The sequence below is a fragment of the Canis lupus genome, chromosome 36, assembly GCF_003254725.2.
Source record: "Canis lupus dingo isolate Sandy chromosome 36, ASM325472v2, whole genome shotgun sequence".
Lineage (NCBI taxonomy): Eukaryota > Metazoa > Chordata > Mammalia > Carnivora > Canidae > Canis > Canis lupus.
In genome coordinates this window covers 18,774,710-18,792,130 of record NC_064278.1, presented here as the reverse complement: position 1 = coordinate 18,792,130, position 17,421 = coordinate 18,774,710, and the positions used below count along the sequence as shown (strand labels likewise).

The 17,421-nt window shown below is 47.4% G+C and overlaps 1 protein-coding gene and 1 long non-coding RNA gene across 14 annotated transcripts in view; one reads left to right on the top strand and one right to left on the bottom strand.

Moving 5' to 3' along the window:
• LOC125754440 (uncharacterized) overlaps positions 1 to 17,421 on the bottom strand; it is a 61,342-nt gene that overhangs the window by 10,023 nt on the left and 33,898 nt on the right. For 5 of the 10 annotated variants that reach the window (XR_007408672.1, XR_007408667.1, XR_007408669.1 and 2 more), the window contains 3 exons: positions 13,415 to 13,533; positions 11,805 to 11,953; positions 50 to 126 (listed from right to left, as the gene is read on the bottom strand). This is a non-coding gene — a long non-coding RNA (uncharacterized LOC125754440). The remainder of the gene's footprint in view (positions 1 to 49; positions 127 to 11,804; positions 11,954 to 13,414; positions 13,534 to 17,421) is intronic. The other 5 variants (XR_007408673.1, XR_007408675.1, XR_007408676.1 and 2 more) reach the window with 2 other exon arrangements.
• WIPF1 (WAS/WASL interacting protein family member 1) overlaps positions 1 to 17,421 on the top strand; it is a 122,329-nt gene that overhangs the window by 84,577 nt on the left and 20,331 nt on the right. For all 4 annotated transcript variants that reach the window (XM_025460235.3, XM_025460234.3, XM_025460237.3 and 1 more), the window contains 2 exons: positions 10,918 to 11,006; positions 15,641 to 15,770. In XM_025460235.3, the coding sequence (XP_025316020.1) occupies positions 10,956 to 11,006; positions 15,641 to 15,770 (181 nt within the window). In that variant the 5' untranslated portion in view covers positions 10,918 to 10,955. The remainder of the gene's footprint in view (positions 1 to 10,917; positions 11,007 to 15,640; positions 15,771 to 17,421) is intronic.

The following is a 17,421-nucleotide window of genomic DNA, read 5'->3' as shown; positions in this document are numbered from 1 at the left end:
AACACTTTGGGCATGCAGTAGCATTTGGGATTCCAGCGAAATTACTTACAGGATAGGCAAAGGGGTCACTGTTGTCCTGGACAGATCAAGGTGTCTGGTGACAACAATCAGAGGGGTTTCCTCCATCTGTAATAGATTGGAAAATGTGGATAAGAGGATTATCTGTCCAAGAAGGAAAGGAAGAAAACAGAATAAGGAGTAACAATGAGAAAAGGATATATAGGCCTGGTCCAGCCATCTTGGGGAAGCTGTCTCTGTTAGATGTCACCTGCTCCCATGTCCCAAAATCTTTATTTTCAGGCCACCAATAGGTGTTTAGGTCCAGTCAGGGTTTGGTGTCTTCTTTGGATGTGACATGTGAATCTACGAGTCTATTCCCGGAGGTTTGGTGGCATAAGGGTTGGCTCACAGTACCTAGAGGGGCCTTTCAAATGAGTGTGAAAACACCTTCTGGAGGTGTCTTTTCCGATAGACAAAATCTCTGGGTTGCAAGGTGTGATAGTTAAGGTCTTCATCTCCTTGGGAGGTGTGAAAATATTGTTCTATGAAAACATGGTCCTTTTCAACAGAAGCAACTAGGCTTTTACAATAGTGGACTGTATCTGCTTTCATCAGCTGTCAAAAGAGGTGGGAGCCAGATGCATCAGGTGCCCTGTGAGAGTTTATGAGTTCCAAAGGGCTGGACCTGAGGTCTAGAAGAACCAACGGCAATGCTTTTTAGCCGGGTTATTTGAAAAGTCTCTACAGTTTTTGCCAATTGAGTCTTTTTTTTTTTAAGATTTATTTATTTATTTTGAGAGAGAGTGAGAGAGAAAGCAGGAAGGGGAAGGGCAGAGGGAGTGGGAGAGAATCTCAAGTGGACTCCCCACTGAGCGTAGAGCCACCCGGGGCACTCACAACCCTGAGATCATGACCCGAGCTGAAATCAAGAGTCAGAAGCTTCCTGAGCCAGCCAGGTGCCCCAGCAGTGGAGTCAATAATGCTGTTAGCGCATCGGGCTAGCCTGAGGATTGAAGGTGATGAGCACCGTGCAAGTGCCGTAGCACCGGGCCACGCAGCACAGCCCTTTGGAGGCACTTGATTGGTGAGTGAGTTCTGGATCACTGTGAAACTCCACAGGGGCTCCCTAGGCAGGAATAATCTTTTCTAATAGGATTTTAGCCACAAAAGAGGCTTTAGCCTGTCTACAGGGGAAAGCTTCCAGTCCAGTGAGAAAACATACAAACCATGACTAACACATATTTTTATCCATGAGATGGGAGGAGCCGAATAAAACCTGCTTGCCCAAACTCTAATGGTCCATGGGGCAATTTAAAATGCCTGGGAGCAGTGTGGACGTGTTTCCCAAGATTGTATTTTAGACAGGTAGGATAAGCAAGGTGGGCACTTTCTGCAGCCTTATTACTATTTCCCCACCAGTATTGTTTCATACAGGCTCTCATTTTATCAGTAGACCAGTGCTAAAAGCATTTCATGCATGTACGGCAGTTAGTAATGGGAATTTTAGAGTCTTTGGCAGGACTGCATTGTTATTTGGTTCAAACCAGAGTTCTCTCTTTTTTATTGGATCAACACTTATTAGATTTCCAATATCGTTTTTTCCTCTCTGGGGCCAATTGTTGGGCATCTCCTGTCAATTTTTAGAGATTTTCTTTTGGAAGAACATCCTTTTGGATCATGCCAGAGGTATGGTTATTGGGTTCCTTTAAGAGCAGCACTTTTAACAGAAACATCAGCAAACGGGTTTTCTTTGGTCTCCAGGGAGTCAAGTGAAGCACGCCCGGGGACTTTGAACACTAGCTAGAGCAGCTGGCAAAAGAATGGCCATCGAATAAATTTTGGACATTTATTGGACGTCCAATAAATTTTGGATCTACTTGAATCCTAATCTAACCTTAATCTTTTTGTAAAGATTTTATTTATTTATTTGAGAGAGCGCGCAAGCAGGGGAAGCAGCAGGCAGAGGAGGAGGGAGAAGCAGGCCCCCTGCTGAGCAGAGAGCCTGGTGCAGGGCTCGATCCCAGGACCTAAGATCATGACCTGAGCCGAAGGCAGATGCTTAACTAACTGAACCACCCAGGTGCCCCCATAAGAGCCATTTTTAATTTTCTTCCCGTTAGAGGTCAGGGCACCCGGCTGTTTCCACACCATCCCGGGCTGCCCCCAAGTCATACCAACTATCAGCGTAGATGTTTGTGGTTTTTGCCGTCGGCCAAGCGTCAAGACCAAGAAGGAGCCTACAATTCAGCCTGTTGGACTAAATGAAGGGAAAGGAACTCTTTTAAAAAGAGTTGTAGTAGTGTGCCCAGAATATTAACCATTTTCATCCTTTGAGTAAGACCCATCAGTAAACCAGGAAAGATGTGCATTGATTTGCGAAGTTTTCTGTAAATTATCCAGAGAATCAAAAGGTCCTGCGTCAGCATCAAGCAGTTGTGAGAGGCTTCATCAGTGGAGGCAGAGAGAAAATGGCTTGGTTAAGGATATTGCAGCGACAAAGGGTTGCGTGATGAGCAGTTAGTGGGGGATTTCACAGGAGGCGAAGCCACTGGATGAGAGGTGTTGAGTGTGGTGAGAATTCAGGAGGGCCTCTACTGCATGGGACACAGAGATGGTTAGGGGGGGGGGGCCCCACGATTGTTTCTTCGGTGGCCTCAACCAAAAAGGCAGCGGTGGGAATGGCTGTGAGACCAGGGGGATAGCCCTGTGCCTCAGGGTCCAGTTATTGGCTGTAATGATGCCCTGTGGCTTGGTGACAGTTTCCATACCGTCCCCTCTCACAAGAATGGGAAAAAGGAACATGGTAATTAGGATATCCAAGGGCTTTATTAAGCTTTCCTTGAAGGCCCCAGGTCTGTGTCATCCTGATCTTCCCAAATAATAGGGTCAGGTTTGTTGTTTCTTAGTAAAATATATAAGGGCTGGGCCAGGAGAGAGAAGTTTGGAATCCAATTTCGACGGTAGCCAGCTGGCCCGAGAAAAGTTCTAATTGGCGCTTCGTTTCAGGTTTGGGGAAGTTCGAGATACCACTCGGCCTATCTGCATCTAAATGTAGCCTCTTCTGAGCTCAGGTGCCCTAAATATTGAACCTGAGTTTGAGCCAACTGCAGGTTTTCCCTGGAGACTTTATGTCCCTTTAAGGCTCAACGTTAACAGGTGGCTGCTGTCCTCCAGTGAAGGGGCTTGGGAAGAGGAGCAGAGAAGCGAGTCAGCTTCACGTGGTGACAGGGAAGAGACTCCAGAAAACTTGCGGTCATCTAAGTCAGCTCTTCAGGTTTTCAAGAAGGACTCTCAATAGAACCGTGGGGCATTACTGTCCTGGTTGGAGGAGGAAACAGGTATTGGCAGGTCTCCTCTACAGGGATGCTAAAGGCAGCACTATATAAATCCATGACGTGGAGAATTTTGCTCTCGGTGGGGATGGAGGTCAGTCAAGTATGAGGACTAGGGACAATGGGACAACAGGTGGGAAGGGATAACAATATTGTTTATGGCTCAGACGTTCTGGACAAGCCTCCATCCTCAGCCATTGGGCTTTCTCACAGGTAAAATAGGGGTGCTACTGGGACCGGTGCAGGGCATCATGAGGTACCGAGCCTTGGAATCTTCTAGTATGAGTCTGATACCCTGAAGGACTTCTTTATGAGTTATTAATTCTGGGGAGAGGTTTTGAAGGATCTACTTGAATCTTAATCTAACCTGAAGAAGCCAAGAGTATGTGAGAAATACATAAACATGATTTAAGAACATTAAATATAAAGTAAAACATAAATGAATCTAAATCTTAGATTTAGATTTTAGATTTTTATTAAATAAAATAAAATAAGATACAGAATAGAAAGTAACAGGGCAAGAGAACTTTTGGACCTTTTAGATCTGTCCAGTTTTATTTCTGTTATACTCCCCACCCTACAAACACAGCAAATAAAATAGTCTCCTATTGATTCCAATTTGGGGGGGGAAAGTTTACTTTTTTTCATTCATAGTATTTAAAGGTGACCACTGGCAAGATATATATAGAAAAATGCTTTATATTTTTGAATAATCCAAAATGGTAATAAAACATAACTAGACAAAACCTGCTTTTATCCACCTTAACAGAACTTGGCCAATTCACTTTCCACTCGGGGTTAAAGGTCAGCCTTCTGAGGATTATCAGATGTTCTCACTGGACAGCATTGGAAATCTTCCCCATCCTCATGTCATTCTGTAATGTAGGCCTCACATGGTATGATCTAGAATGACTTTTAAGTTGCCTCTAAGAAACTAGTAACTTAAATGACTTGCCAGTTCTCTTGATCGTAATCATTTTGCATTCAGAGATAATCACGTGTAATTATCATGTGTGGATGAACACACTGAAGAGGAAACCCTGTTTCCTGGGGCAAATCTTTACTGAACTGTGGGCTGTGGTTGAACCTTTAGCTGGCCATGGCACTGGGGAGAGTACGTCCACTGTAGGATGGGAAGTGGGATGAACAAGTCACCCTTGCTCACAAGGTGTCCACCATAGGTAATGTCACATCTTTAGCAAATGGCTCCTGGCCACGAGATGCCCTAGCTGGTCTAGGGTCATTGAGTGACGCTGTCTAATACAAGCATTAAACCATGATGTTGACCTAATAACATTATAGTAAAACCAACAAAGTCAACCATTTCTTTCATAGAACTAGGAAATTCCAGAATTTCTAAATAGTGGCATATGTTGTGTGTGTGTGCTTGTGGAGTCAATGAAGAACCAGTTAATGAATTATTAAAGCCATTTATGCAAAATATTCTGCTCTGTTCTCTTAATCCATACTGCCAATTCCCTTGTAAAGGGTTTATTGGTAGACCCTACCTTCACCCTAGTCGTTTCTCCAACTAAAATTCCGTGGTTTTTGAATGATCCATTCAGTTATTAAGTAAAACTTTGGCAATTAGTCACATACTCCAGGGTTCAGGTTAATTTTTAATTTCTTCAGTGCATCCAGAGATCCAGAGATATCTTGGGTGAGAATCGGTTGATGGATATTTTACTCAAAAGCCATTGTTTTGGGCACCTGGGTGGCTCAGTCAGTTAAGCATCTGACCCTTGATTTCCGCTCATGTTTTGATCTCAGGGTTGTGAGTTTTAAATAAGCCATGAGCTTCTCTTATAATGTCTGCAGTGGATAACAGATGGACGTGTACTGTTAAATCTGTGTTTATTAGTCTGCTAGGGTTGCTGTAACAAAAACAACAAAAATGCTGATCGGTTGGCTTAAACAGCAGAATTTTATTATCTGGTGGTTCTGGAGGCTAGAAGTCCAAGATCAAAGCATTGGCAAGTTTGGTTTCTCCCACGGCCTCTTCAGGCTTGCTGATGGCCACCCTCTCCTTGGGTCCTCACAGGCCTTTTCTCTGCGCTCACACATCCCTTGTGTCTCTTTTTCCTTCTTTTCCCTGGTCATATTGAATTAGGGCCCACCCCACTGGTCTCATTCTAACTCAGTCACCTCTTCAAAGCCCCTATCTCCGGGGGCGCCTGGGGGGCTCAGTCAGTTAAGCATCTGCCTCCAGCTCAGGTCATGATCTCAGGATCCTGGGATCAAGCCCCGCATCGGGCTCCCTGCTCAGCGGGGGCCTGCTTCTCCTTCTCACCCTGCTTGTTCTCTCTCTCTCTCTCTCTCTCTCTCTCTCAAATAAACAAATAAAAATAAAAAAAATAAAGGCCCTTTCTCTGAATATAGTCACCTTCTGAGGTACTGGGGTTAGGTTAGGGCTTCGATGCATGAATTTGGGAGGGACACAGTTACACAGTTCAGCCTATATGTGAAAACAAAAAAAGCCTTTTCCATCCCTGTGGTTGTGCTTGTGCACAGAAAGTTCAACACACAGTTTTAGAAAAGCCTGGCTTTAAAACCCTGAAATATTCTTTAAAAGAAACTAATTCTCATAAGTGTCTATTCTTAAACGTTCAGTGCCCGGGGTGGGGTTAGGGTAGGAGGGCAAGAGTCAGCAACTGGTGGGTTGATCCCTTCAACCTTAGGGAGCCTAACTAGGGTGGGAAGCAGAACACGTTGTTCTCAAAAAGTGCACGGCTGATTGTGATGCAAGAGATAACAACACCCATTTTGGGAACCCCTGCCCTGGTTATTTCCCTTGTTCTAGAGCCTGTCCTGGCCCCCGGACAAGGCTGTCTTTCCTGGCGTGCTCCTCCCAAGGGAATAACCAAGTGCAGCAAGGCCAAGTCTCCAAGCTGCCTCAGTCTCGCTCTGCACAGCTCTGTCCCCACGGGACGCTGGGCCACGCCGGGGCCTCGGCTCAGATGCCAGGTCAGTCCCTTCTGTGCCAGGTGCTCGAGCAGCACTCACACCAGCAGGACCCACGCTCACCTTCAAGGAAGACAGATCGTTGACCCATCTGAGGGCTTGGCGTGCACCATCCCACTCATCCTCCCACGGCCCCGTCCCACCGGCAGGAAACGGAGGCCCAGATGGGGTAGTTTCTCGTCCCAGGTTGTTAGGTATCACAGCAGAGATTCGACATCCTATTTGCCTGACCCTGGTCTCATGTTCTCACAGGGATTCTAACGTTTTTCATCCATAGACTACAATAGTGTCTGATAAAGCCCAAAGGACTCCCTTCTCTGACTGTTACTAAATACGTAAAGCAAAATACAGAGGATACAAAGGAAACTAGTTATATTGAAGTATGTAGGACAGGACCCAGCAACAGATCGAAACATTGTCATAGTTTCAAAGGAGATCTGTAAGCATCGTAATATGAAATGGAAATATCATGTGAAAAACTTCGTGAAAAGTTGCAAGTACTGTGGTTTTCAGCCTACATTTATAATTGAAGGAAATGCTAAATTCTAGTTGAACCTCAGGGGAACTAAATATGTCCCCCTTTTTTTTCCATTCAAGTTCATGAACCCTTGAATTCTGACCAGAGCCCCTGCAGAGGTAAGGATCCAGGCTAGGAACGCCTGGTCCAGTAGGGTCTCTGCTGCTGTGAGGTCCTTCCGGAAGCTCTGTTTCTGATTCTGATGCGGGCTGCTAACTGGCTCCCCCAAGGCTTTGGGTTCTACTTCCTGGTGGAGACAGACAGCCAGGAAAGCAGGTCCCAGTACTACAGCTAGCCAGCCCCTCGGACACAGCGCTGATTCTTTGCCCAAGCCTCAGAATGCACAAGGAGTGGGGCTGAGAGCTGTTCCGAAGGCCAGGACGTGGCCTGCCTGGGCGCTGCCTGGCTCTTCCACTGCACACGTCATTAGTGAGAGCCCTACTTTGAACCAGTTGTTAGGGAGAAACGGTGGAGTTCCCAGTCCAGTGGGAAGACAGCCAGGAGTGAGCCTAGCATGGGGGACATGAGTTGGTCGTCTTTGACCCCTGCCGCAACGTGGCAAGATTGAAGTCTGGGGTTTCTCAAGAGCTCCCCTCAAGGCCTCACCCTGGACAAGCCCAGACAAGTGGGAGGGAGCACTGGAGCCAGCACCTTTGAGCACTCAGGTGGGAGTAGTTTGCGTGGAGGAGGAGGAGAGATGGCTGCTGCTGCCACTTCCTCAGCCCCCGAGAGGAGAGAATGGTGAGGGCGCTCACCCACAGATCCTCCCCCCGTTGTTGAGCTGGGGCAGCTGGGGTGGGGAAGGCCCAGCCTCTGCGGTCCACAGGTTTATTTATAAGTCAGTTGGTGCACATGCAGAACCATGAGGGCGGCAGCACAACGCTGCGTAACAACTAGATTAAAGAGGCCTGACAGGGTGGCAGGCCCCCGGAAGGGTCTCCAGGCCACAGTCTGGGCCCTGAGATCCATCAGACAGTTCAATCTGGTCTTTGCAACCAGGGACTAACTCGTGAGAACCAGGCCCATCAGAGGTTCCTGGTAGTCGACCAGGATCCACTCCTTCCTGGCTCAATGCTAGGACGATGGGATGACGGGTTAGCCGGTCAGCGGGGGAATCGGACACGGTGAGTTAGAGGGTTGGGCGCATTTCATAACCGCCAGGCACATGGATGATCTGTTCCATGGAGCACACCTGGGGGGACTTGGCCACCCCTTCGTGGGAAGCTGCTTTCTCCAGCTCCCCCATGAACATCACTGCTTTGGCTGCAGTGTCTTTCACAGTTAGTTGGGCCTCAATCCAGTTTCTGATCCTCATCCGTCCTCCTCGTCCTAGGACACATGTGACACGTGTGACAGTGAGGCCTCAGGTGCCTTCTGCCCCGATGCAGGCTTCACAGCACAGGACCCCGCCCACCTGACCCCGCAAGCAACAAACTGGGGTCATGCAGGAAAAGGCCAATTTAAGGAACACATTGTAAAGGAAACTCTGACACAGTCTCTTACTGAAAAACAGATTCTGGCCTAGTTTACGGTGAGCTGTAGCACTCGTTCGCTCTTTACCTGCCTAAAAATGCTTATCAAAAAAGAGCAGGGATTGAAAGGACTTGATTTTTTTTAAATTTAATTTTATTTATTTATTCATGAGAGACACACAGAGAGAGGCAGAGACACAGGCAGAGGGAGAAGCAGGCTCCATGCAGGGAGCCCGATGTGGGACTTGATCCCAGGACCCCAGGATCATGCCCTGAGCCAAAGGCAGACGCCCCACCACTGAGCCACCCAGGCGCCCCAAAAGGACTTGATTTGAATGAATCACAGTCTTTTAGTGAGTTCCTCAGTTTCTCCGAGTCTCGGCGCCCTCTGTAAAACCAACCGAATCGAGCTGGTTTGCGATGTCACTGTAAGAGTTAGAGACGGAAGCGCCCTCCGTCCAATCGATTGTCAATAAGTGACAGCTGCTGTTGCTGCTGTGGCGTTTTTAAAATCTCATCTTCCCAGCGGTCCACTTGCAATGGAATTGCTCCAAACTATCCTGATTCCTGTCTTCCAGCAGCCTTGACAAGTCCAGCCACATCCTTTTACATTTTGCATTCCCTTTCCGTTCACAGAGCGCAAGCCATCTAGCAATACTTTCTTGTTTCAAGGTGTAAGTTTTCCACATTAACCGTTAGTGGTTGAACTGAGTTAATTTTTATTTATTTATTTATTTATTTATTTATTTATTTATTTATTTATTTATGAACTGAGTTAATTTTTAAAATTCTAAATGTATGGTTTCTTTCCATCAAGAGACATGGGGAACAAAAGAAAGCTAATGCTGCTGTTTGAAATTCAGGACACATGTTCCGTGTGGCTCGGGTGGTGAGTGTCCCAGGCTGCCCACTGGTTCAAGGCTCAGATTCCACAACAGGTGTCTCAGATTTTAGTGCCTGCGAGTCACCTCGGGATCTTGTTAAGGTGCTGAAACAAATTCGGTGGGTGGAGAGAAGGGCTAGAGATTTGACATTTCTAGCAGCTCGGTGTGACGCCCTCACTGCTGACCTGGGACCTCACTTGAGTGACAAGATCTGGGTGGGAGGAGCCAGGATTCCTTAGGGGTGAGAACGCCTGGCCCTGCGCTGGGGCCTGAGGCTTCGGATTGGGACTCTGAGGACTGGCGGGGAGAAGGGCTCGTGTCCGGTGGAAGTGCTGGGAAGCTTCCTTGCCCCGTTGTTCCTCAGCCCCTGATAGTTGCCAGGCTGCCCCCCTTCCCACTCCCACGGCCGGGTTTTCCCTGCACTGCCTACCTCGCCGCAGCCTGGCTTCCCCTGGTTCCCAGAGCCGTCACTACGCAGAAAGCTTTCCTCACGACGTGTATTTCTAGTAAACAGTCTGGGATTCAGAGGTTTGGGCCTCATCTCTTTTTCCCCCTCTTTAAAAAAAACTTAGATCCTATAAGGAAATGCCAAGTAGCGCAAAGACGGAATCCAGCCCCCTTGCCCGTCTTACCTGCCTGCCTGACCTCATTCCTGTCTTCTCCCTCTGGGGGACTGTAAGACCTTTGAGGGCAAGACCAGAAAAATACTCGTCTTTGCGTTCATACAGGGTGTGTCCAGACCCAGGCGAATGCCAGGCATTTGCAAGAAGACAACCAGTGGACGCAGTGGCAGTGGGAGAGCAAGAAAGGATGTCATGGTGGCAGTGAGTGAGGATGAGAAGCCCGTTGAACGTCAGATTTGCCAGGATGCGTTTCCGGCAGTTTTATGACCACCTTCCAGCGGACACAGGCTCTAGGCCTAGGTCCTTCCGGGCGTCATTCCCCGGACCTGCTTTGGGGGTTAGGGGAATTAGGCTGTGTGAGGCACCAGTTTTGCTTCTAATACCTTAGGGCAGGGCAGCCCGGGGGGGCCCAGCAGTTTAGCGCCACCTTCGGCCCAGGGCCTGGTCCTGGAGACCCAGGATCGAGTCCCACGTCGGGCTTCCTGCATGGAGCCTGCTTCTCCCTCTGCCTGTGTCTCTGCCTCTCTCTCTCTCATGAATAAATAAATAAAATCTTTTTAAAAAATAATAATAATACCTTAGGGCATTTTGGCCCAGAAACCTCCCCTGCTAGGATACTTCTTCCAGAAGAGTTACATCTTGACAGTGTTGTAAAGGTGATTACACCCCTTTGGCCTAGGGGCGCCTGGGTGGCTCAGTGGGCTAAGCCTCAGACTCTTAGTTTTGACTCCGGGTCATGATTTCAGGGTCCCGAGATCGAGCCCTGTGACAGGCTCTACACTCAGCAGGAACTCTGCTGGAGATTCTCGCCCTGTCCCCCAACCTGAAAAAAATAAATCTAGGGGCATCTGGGTGGCTCAGTGGCTGAGCATCTGCTTTTCGTTCAGGTCATGGTCCCGGGATCGAGTCCCACATCGGGCTCCCCGCGGGGAACCTGCTTCTCTCTCTGCCTCTCTCTGTGTCTCCCATGAAAAAATAACATCTTTCAAAAATATACAAATAAAAATGTAAAAAATAGTTGGCCTGTGTGCATAGCCGTTCATTCGGTGGGAGGGGGTTAGGAGGTCAGGACTGAGTTTTACTAAAAACCCTAGTGTATGACGGGCCATCTCTCTTCTGTCTCCGCAGGTCGGTCAGCAGGACTGCTGAAAGCGTAGCTGTGCAGGATGCCCGTGCCGCCCCCGCCGGCGCCCCCGCCGCCGCCCACCTTCGCCCTGGTGAGTGGCTCCTGGGCCGCCGTGGCTTGCAGCAGGCCTGGTGAGGTGGGACCTGGCGCACGTGCATCTGCTTTGACGACAGGTGCATTCTGGCCTGGGCCCCGGGGTGCGAGGCCCGGGCAGGGCAGAGAGGGCGCGGATGTGCGCTCTGGCGTTTCCTCCGGCAGGTGCAGCATGGGGGCCCCGGCTGCGGGGGTTCTGACTGGCACCGTCCAGGGGGACCCAACCTCTAGCCTTTGCTGCTGGACCCAGGCCTCTGTGTGCAGCGCTGCATTCAGGCTTCCTGCAGACTCACTCTTTTCTTTTTCTCTGACTTTTCCCTTATTATTATTATTTTTTTTTTTGGCAAATATCCTCCACCAACCCCCCCCATCCCCACTTCCCCCACACTCACATCCTTCTTTAAATCTCTCCTTTCAGGGGCCCTTGGGTGGCTCAGTCTGTTAAGCTTCCATCTCTTGGTTTCAGCTCAGGTCCTGATCTCAGGGTCATGAGATGGAGCCCAGTCTGGGGCTCCATGTGGAGTCTGCTTGCGATTCTCTCTCCCTCTCCTTCTACCCCTCCTGCTCATTCTCTCTCTCTCCCTCTGTCTCTGTCTCTCTCTTTTCAGTAAATAAATAAATCTTTAAATCTGCCCTTATATTTAGAGGTCTACTTTCCAAAGGAATTTTCTTCACTGGTGTCCTCCTCATATCACTAGACCTGTCCCCAGAAATTAGTGCACCCCCGCTCGGGAAGCTGCAGCCCTCCACGTGGTGATGCAGGAAGGCTCCCACATGCACCCCATTGCCCCATTACCTCCCTCAGTGTGTGAAGGTTCCACTGCTGAGGAGCCTCCTAGTGATGGGTCCTTCAGTTTTCACTTGGGGAAACTGAGGCTCAGAGAGGCAATGTCTCTTGCCCAGGCTTCCACAGGACACATTTTATAGCCCATCTGAGGTTGGAACCTAGTTGGAAGAACAGACAATTAATTAGCTTGCTGCTACTCAGTGTGGTCCTCTAGCTGCCTAGGGTTAGCAGCCCCAAGAGACAGGTGCAGAAATTAAGAGTGAGTGTTACCACTTACAGTAATTTGATGATAGTGTTATGACAGTTGTTTCTAAGAATGTATTTTCTGTGTCTCTTTTTTTAACTAATTCATTATTTTAAAAAATACTTATTTTTAGAGAGAGAGTGCGTGTGCAGGCAGGATAGGGGTGGGGCAGGGAGAGAGAGAGAGAGAGAATCTTAAGCAGACTCCTCCCGAGGTGGGCCTGCTGTGATCACAACCCTGAGATCATGACCTGAGATCAAGAGTCAGATGCTTATCCCATTGAGCCACCAGGAGCCCCCAAATTCATTTTTCTAATAATTGTTATTTTACAAAAATACCAGTCCAAGATGAATTGAAACAAATTTTTTTTTAAGATTTTATTTATTTATTCATAGAGACCGAGAGAGAGAGAGGCAGAGACACAGGCAGAGGGAGAACAGGCTCCATGCAGGGAGCCTGATGTGGGACTCGATCCAGGGTCTCCAGGATCATGCCCTGGGCTGCAGGCGGCGCTAAACCGCTGCGCCACCGGGGCTGCCTGAATTGAAACAAATTTTTAAAAAACTGATCCTTCACTTAGATACGTTTAAAAAGTTCTGATCCGGGGGTGCCTGGGTGGCTCCGTCAGTTGAGTGTCTGCCTTCAGCTCAAGTCATGATCTCAGGGTGCTGGGATTGAGCCCCATGGTTGGGTTCCCTGCTCAGCAGGGAATCTGCTTTTCCCTCTCCCTCTGCCCCTCCCCCCACTCATGCTCACTCTCTTGCTCTCTCTCTCTCAAATAAATAAAATCTAAAAAAAAAAAGAAAAGAAAGAAAAGTTCTGATCTGGCTAACAGCGGGATTTGTTTATTTCTACAAAAGTGGTTTTATACCACTAGCTGGGTAGTATGTGAATTAATTTTTTTTTTAATTTTAATGCTCATTTATTGATTTTAACATGTGTCCTAAAATTTATAACTAGCACATCAAACTAAAGATTTAATAGTGAGTTAGTTTAAAAAGAAAATATTCACTGAAAAATAGTATAAATAATATAGTGAACTGGCTTAATGAAAAATATTAAATGGATAATAATAATAATACAGGTAGCTGAGAAGACATCCAGGTCATTCAAGTGGTACCAGAATGACTGAAATTTATCCCATCAGCTCATTTGTATCCATTGTTATGTGACCAAGAGCAAGAACCTAGTGAAACAGGATACAGAGATGAGCAAAGGGAACGGTGGCTTGGTGGCCATCCTAGGGCACTGTCTAGTGGAAGAGCTCAGTTAAGGACTCTGTCTGGACTGCCACCTGAGAGGAATTAGCACCCACGGAGGCCAGGCCTCAAAATAAATTTGAAGGCATAACAGGAGCCCAGTGAAAATTGCTGACCTCAAGCTGTTAAGAGAGCCAGGGTGGACAGTAGCTTAACTTCTCTGGGCCTCAGAGAAGGTTTCATCCTTAAAATGAAGACAGGAGGTATTTTAAAAGTTCTTTCCAAGATGTCCAACCTGTGTTGTGAGGTTGAAAAAACAAATTTCAGAGCAATAGAAGATGACTCCATTAGCAAAAGTGAACTATACAGCTAAGTCACAGGGCACTTTTGGAACTGACTGCTGAGAAGCCGCTAGTATTAACAGGCTTGCTCAGGGGAGTGTTGGAGACTGGTGGGGAGGGGGCATTTTGTCACTTTTTTTTTTTTTCAACTGAGATATAATTGACATTTAACATTGCAGACGTTTAAGTTACACGTGTTGATTTGGTACATTTTTATATTGCAGTGTAATGACAACCTTGGCTTTAGCTAACGCCTCTTTCACATCACATAATTAGCATTCCATTCTTCTGGTGAAAACATTTAAGATCTAGTCTCTTAGCAGCTTTGAAGTTTATAATACAATATTGTTAACTGTAATCACCAGGCTGTGCAGCAGACCTCCAGGACTTACTCATCTTCTGGTTGTACCCTTTAACAGAGCTCCCCAGTTTGGGCAAGGGGCATTCTAGACTCCACATTTACCCTTCTCTCAAGTGGCAGGGAAGGCTCTGGAATCGGACGGCCAGGGTTTGGATCCTAGCTCCTCCTCTGACTAGCTGGGTCACTGGGGCAAGTGGATTTACCTCCCTGTGCCTCTATGGCCTTGTCTCGGAATGGAAAGAGTGACTCACAGGGCTGATGCGGACTGAAGAAATGAATCCACATAGAGGTGCTAGAGCCTGGCCCACAGTAAAAGCTATAGAAATGTTAACTGCTGTTATTAGGAGCAAGTAATACTTTCTAATTATTCCAGGACCCTTTCGGCCTAACACAGAGCTTCTGTGTACCCTGCTTCGGGGTTTTTCTTAGCTTTCCCTCTGCCTCTAACTGATAATAAACCTCTGGGGGAGGTATCAAGCTCACCTGCCTCAGCTTTACCTCCTGTGGCCCTCACCAGCCTCTGGAATCAGACCCTTTCCGGAGGGCTGGGGCCCTAGAAGGCCACCCAGGTCTGCTGGAGGGAGTCCTGGGTTTGGGGAAGCCAACTCTCCCTGGGGCCAGGCCAGACCAAGCCCGTTTCTATATGTGACAAACACTGGCATATGTCTACATCCAGGTCCTGTGTGCTGGGCTTGTAGTATCCCCACTCCCTAAAATAACCCTGAGGAAGTGAGATCCCAATTTCATAGTATGGATCTTTCCCCAGAAATCTGGAAAAATGAGAAACTACCTAAGCATTTTAAAGCAGCACACCTTCATCCACTCCACGGTCTCTGTGAGCTAAGCTTTCAAAGGAATTAAATATGAGAAACAAGGTAGGCAAGGGTGTGTGGGAACTTTGGGGGTTGTAGACGTTTCTAGATCTTGACTGTGGTGGTGGTGGTGACATGACTGTATGTTTTTCAAAACTTGTAGAACCATACACTCATGTAGTGGTTTTACTATACGTAAATTATACCTCAGATGTCCCTTAAATTAAAAGAAGAAATCTGGGCAGCCCCGGTGGCTCAGCGGTTTAGCGCCGCCTTCGGCCCAGGGCCTGATCCTGCAGACCCAGGATCGAGTCCCACGTCGGGCTCCCTGCATGGGGCCTGCTTCTCCCTCTGCCTGTGTTTCTGCCTCTCTCTCTCTCTCTCTCTCTCTCATGAATAAATAAAATCTTTAAAAAATAAAAAAATAAGCAGCATACAGCTGACCTTTGTTCCTAGAGACCATTTTCCCCTGGCTCCGGGTTAGCTCTAAAAGACAGGAGAGAGAAGCTGTTCTTCGGGGCACATTCTGGCGTATGAAGCTTTGTAATATTCGGGAGAATCTTCTCAGACTTAAAATTCCCTTCTCGTTTCTAGCCATCCAACCCTGGCTCTGTTGGTTACGGGCAGATTGTGGTCTGAATTTTTAGAGACTTTTATCAGGGACTGACTCTTCCTGCATTAAAAATGAACGTAATTTATTGCCGCATCTGTTCCCAAATGTCTGGGTCTTAAAAAGAATGACATCGGATCTAAAACTTGCAGAGAATTTACAGCCTATTGCCAAGAAGCTCGGTAACAAGCCTCCGATACCCTGGCTGTCCCTGCTAAATGCTGTAGGACGTGATTTTAATTCGGGAGATGAACTAAGTCTTCACGGTTTTCTTTTAGGCCAATACGGAAAAGCCTACCTTGAATAAGTCAGAACAGGCTGGGAGAAATGCTCTTCTCTCTGACATCAGCAAGGGGAAGAAACTGAAGAAGACCGTCACCAATGACAGAAGTGCACCAATATTGGACAGTAAGTGCAAAGAGCTGTTTTCCATCGAGAGAAGTGATCTGTGGCCTCATAATCAACCCTGTCCTTCCAAAAAGAATTTTTATCTTTTCCGTTTTCCTTTCTTCTCCTTTTTTTTTCTTTTTTTTTTTTTTTTCTTTTTTTTTGGTTAACAACAGCTGCAAAGCTAGCAAAATAAGGGACTGTATCACTCATTGTAGCCACAGCTCCGGCTTGGGTTCCCTCTAATGCTGCAGGAAGCCAGTATAATAATTCTTTGTCCAAGACACACACAGCAGCGATTCTCTGAATTATTCACAACACTTTCGGGAAGTTAACCCATTACTCTTTGCACCACAGATCAAAAGGCAGCGTGAAATATGGAAAGGGCCCCAGCCTTGGAATCAAAGGATGTAGGTTCGAGTTCGGGCACATCTGTCACTTGCCATCTCCAAGCCTTACTGTCTTCACATGTAAAATGGAGAGAATGCCTGTTCTGCTGCCTTCGCAGTTTGCTGTGAGCACCAGACGAGACAATGCAAAAGTGTTTTGTGGTCTGGAATGTGTCAGTCAGGTGTGAGATGTGATTTTCAGGAGCTGGGAGAGAGGAAATGAGATCACAACTTTGCTTATCTACCCATCGTAAATCTGAGATACGTTCTAGAACAAGGCAGGGTATGTATAAACAAACAGGTACCCGCAACACAGGACTCCTGTTAACATTTACAACAGAGTGAAAATGTATCCACGACTAGACCTTAATAACCAGGCCTTCAGACTGTCTCCTCATGTTCCTAGACCATTCCACTGCCAGCCAGGTGCCCCGAAGTACATCCTACACACAGATCTCATTTGAACTCAGTAGAAAATAGACTGACTTTCCAAAATCACAGAGGGAGTTTTGGAGACGGTGAACAGTGCTGCTGGATTTTAGCCAGGTCGAGGAGTAGAAATGTTTAGGACGAATTTCCAGGAGAATGGAGAAGAGAGAAGGCTCAGAGTTAGGTGAGAACATTGGTGTGGGAGGGAAATGGAAAAGAGGAAGACCCAGACAAAGGCCTTTGCCTGGTGCTCTGCTACCAAGCTCTGTGTTGCAGAGGAGGGTACAGCAAGCCTCCAAAAAAGAACTGTGGGGTCTTTTACCCTCAACTTGACACAGTGACATCTTAGTCAAAATGCCCGTGAAACCGATATGGTTATTTTATAATCCCATAGTCATCCTGATTGGTGTCACAGAATTCTCTCCCTGAGGGGAGCCCAGCACCCCTTATCTCTGGAGAGCCTTGGTCCCAAGCTGTGTGAGTCCTGGTGCCTGGCATGGGGCCAGAGGAGCTCCACAAACTGCTGAGTGCCGGGACAGAGCTCGGTTGTCCTTTCCATTAGGAGAAGGAGCTGGGGGCTTGAGAGAGGTCGATGTGAAGTCCCCACTGATAGTGAAGGACACTGGACAGTCGGTGGCCTCTTCCTAAAGCCACTATTAGAAACTCACTGTATTCTTCAAGGTCCACTTCTTCGCCCATTAAATGGAAATAAATATTCATGCTTCTCCCTTCCAGCTGTTCCATGATGTCTATGAATGCACTTTGCTTCGTGGACACAAAATGCCACCCAGTGAATGCTCATGTTGTCCATGCACCTAACGGACATACTATTGTCACAGGCTCTTTGCAAGGGC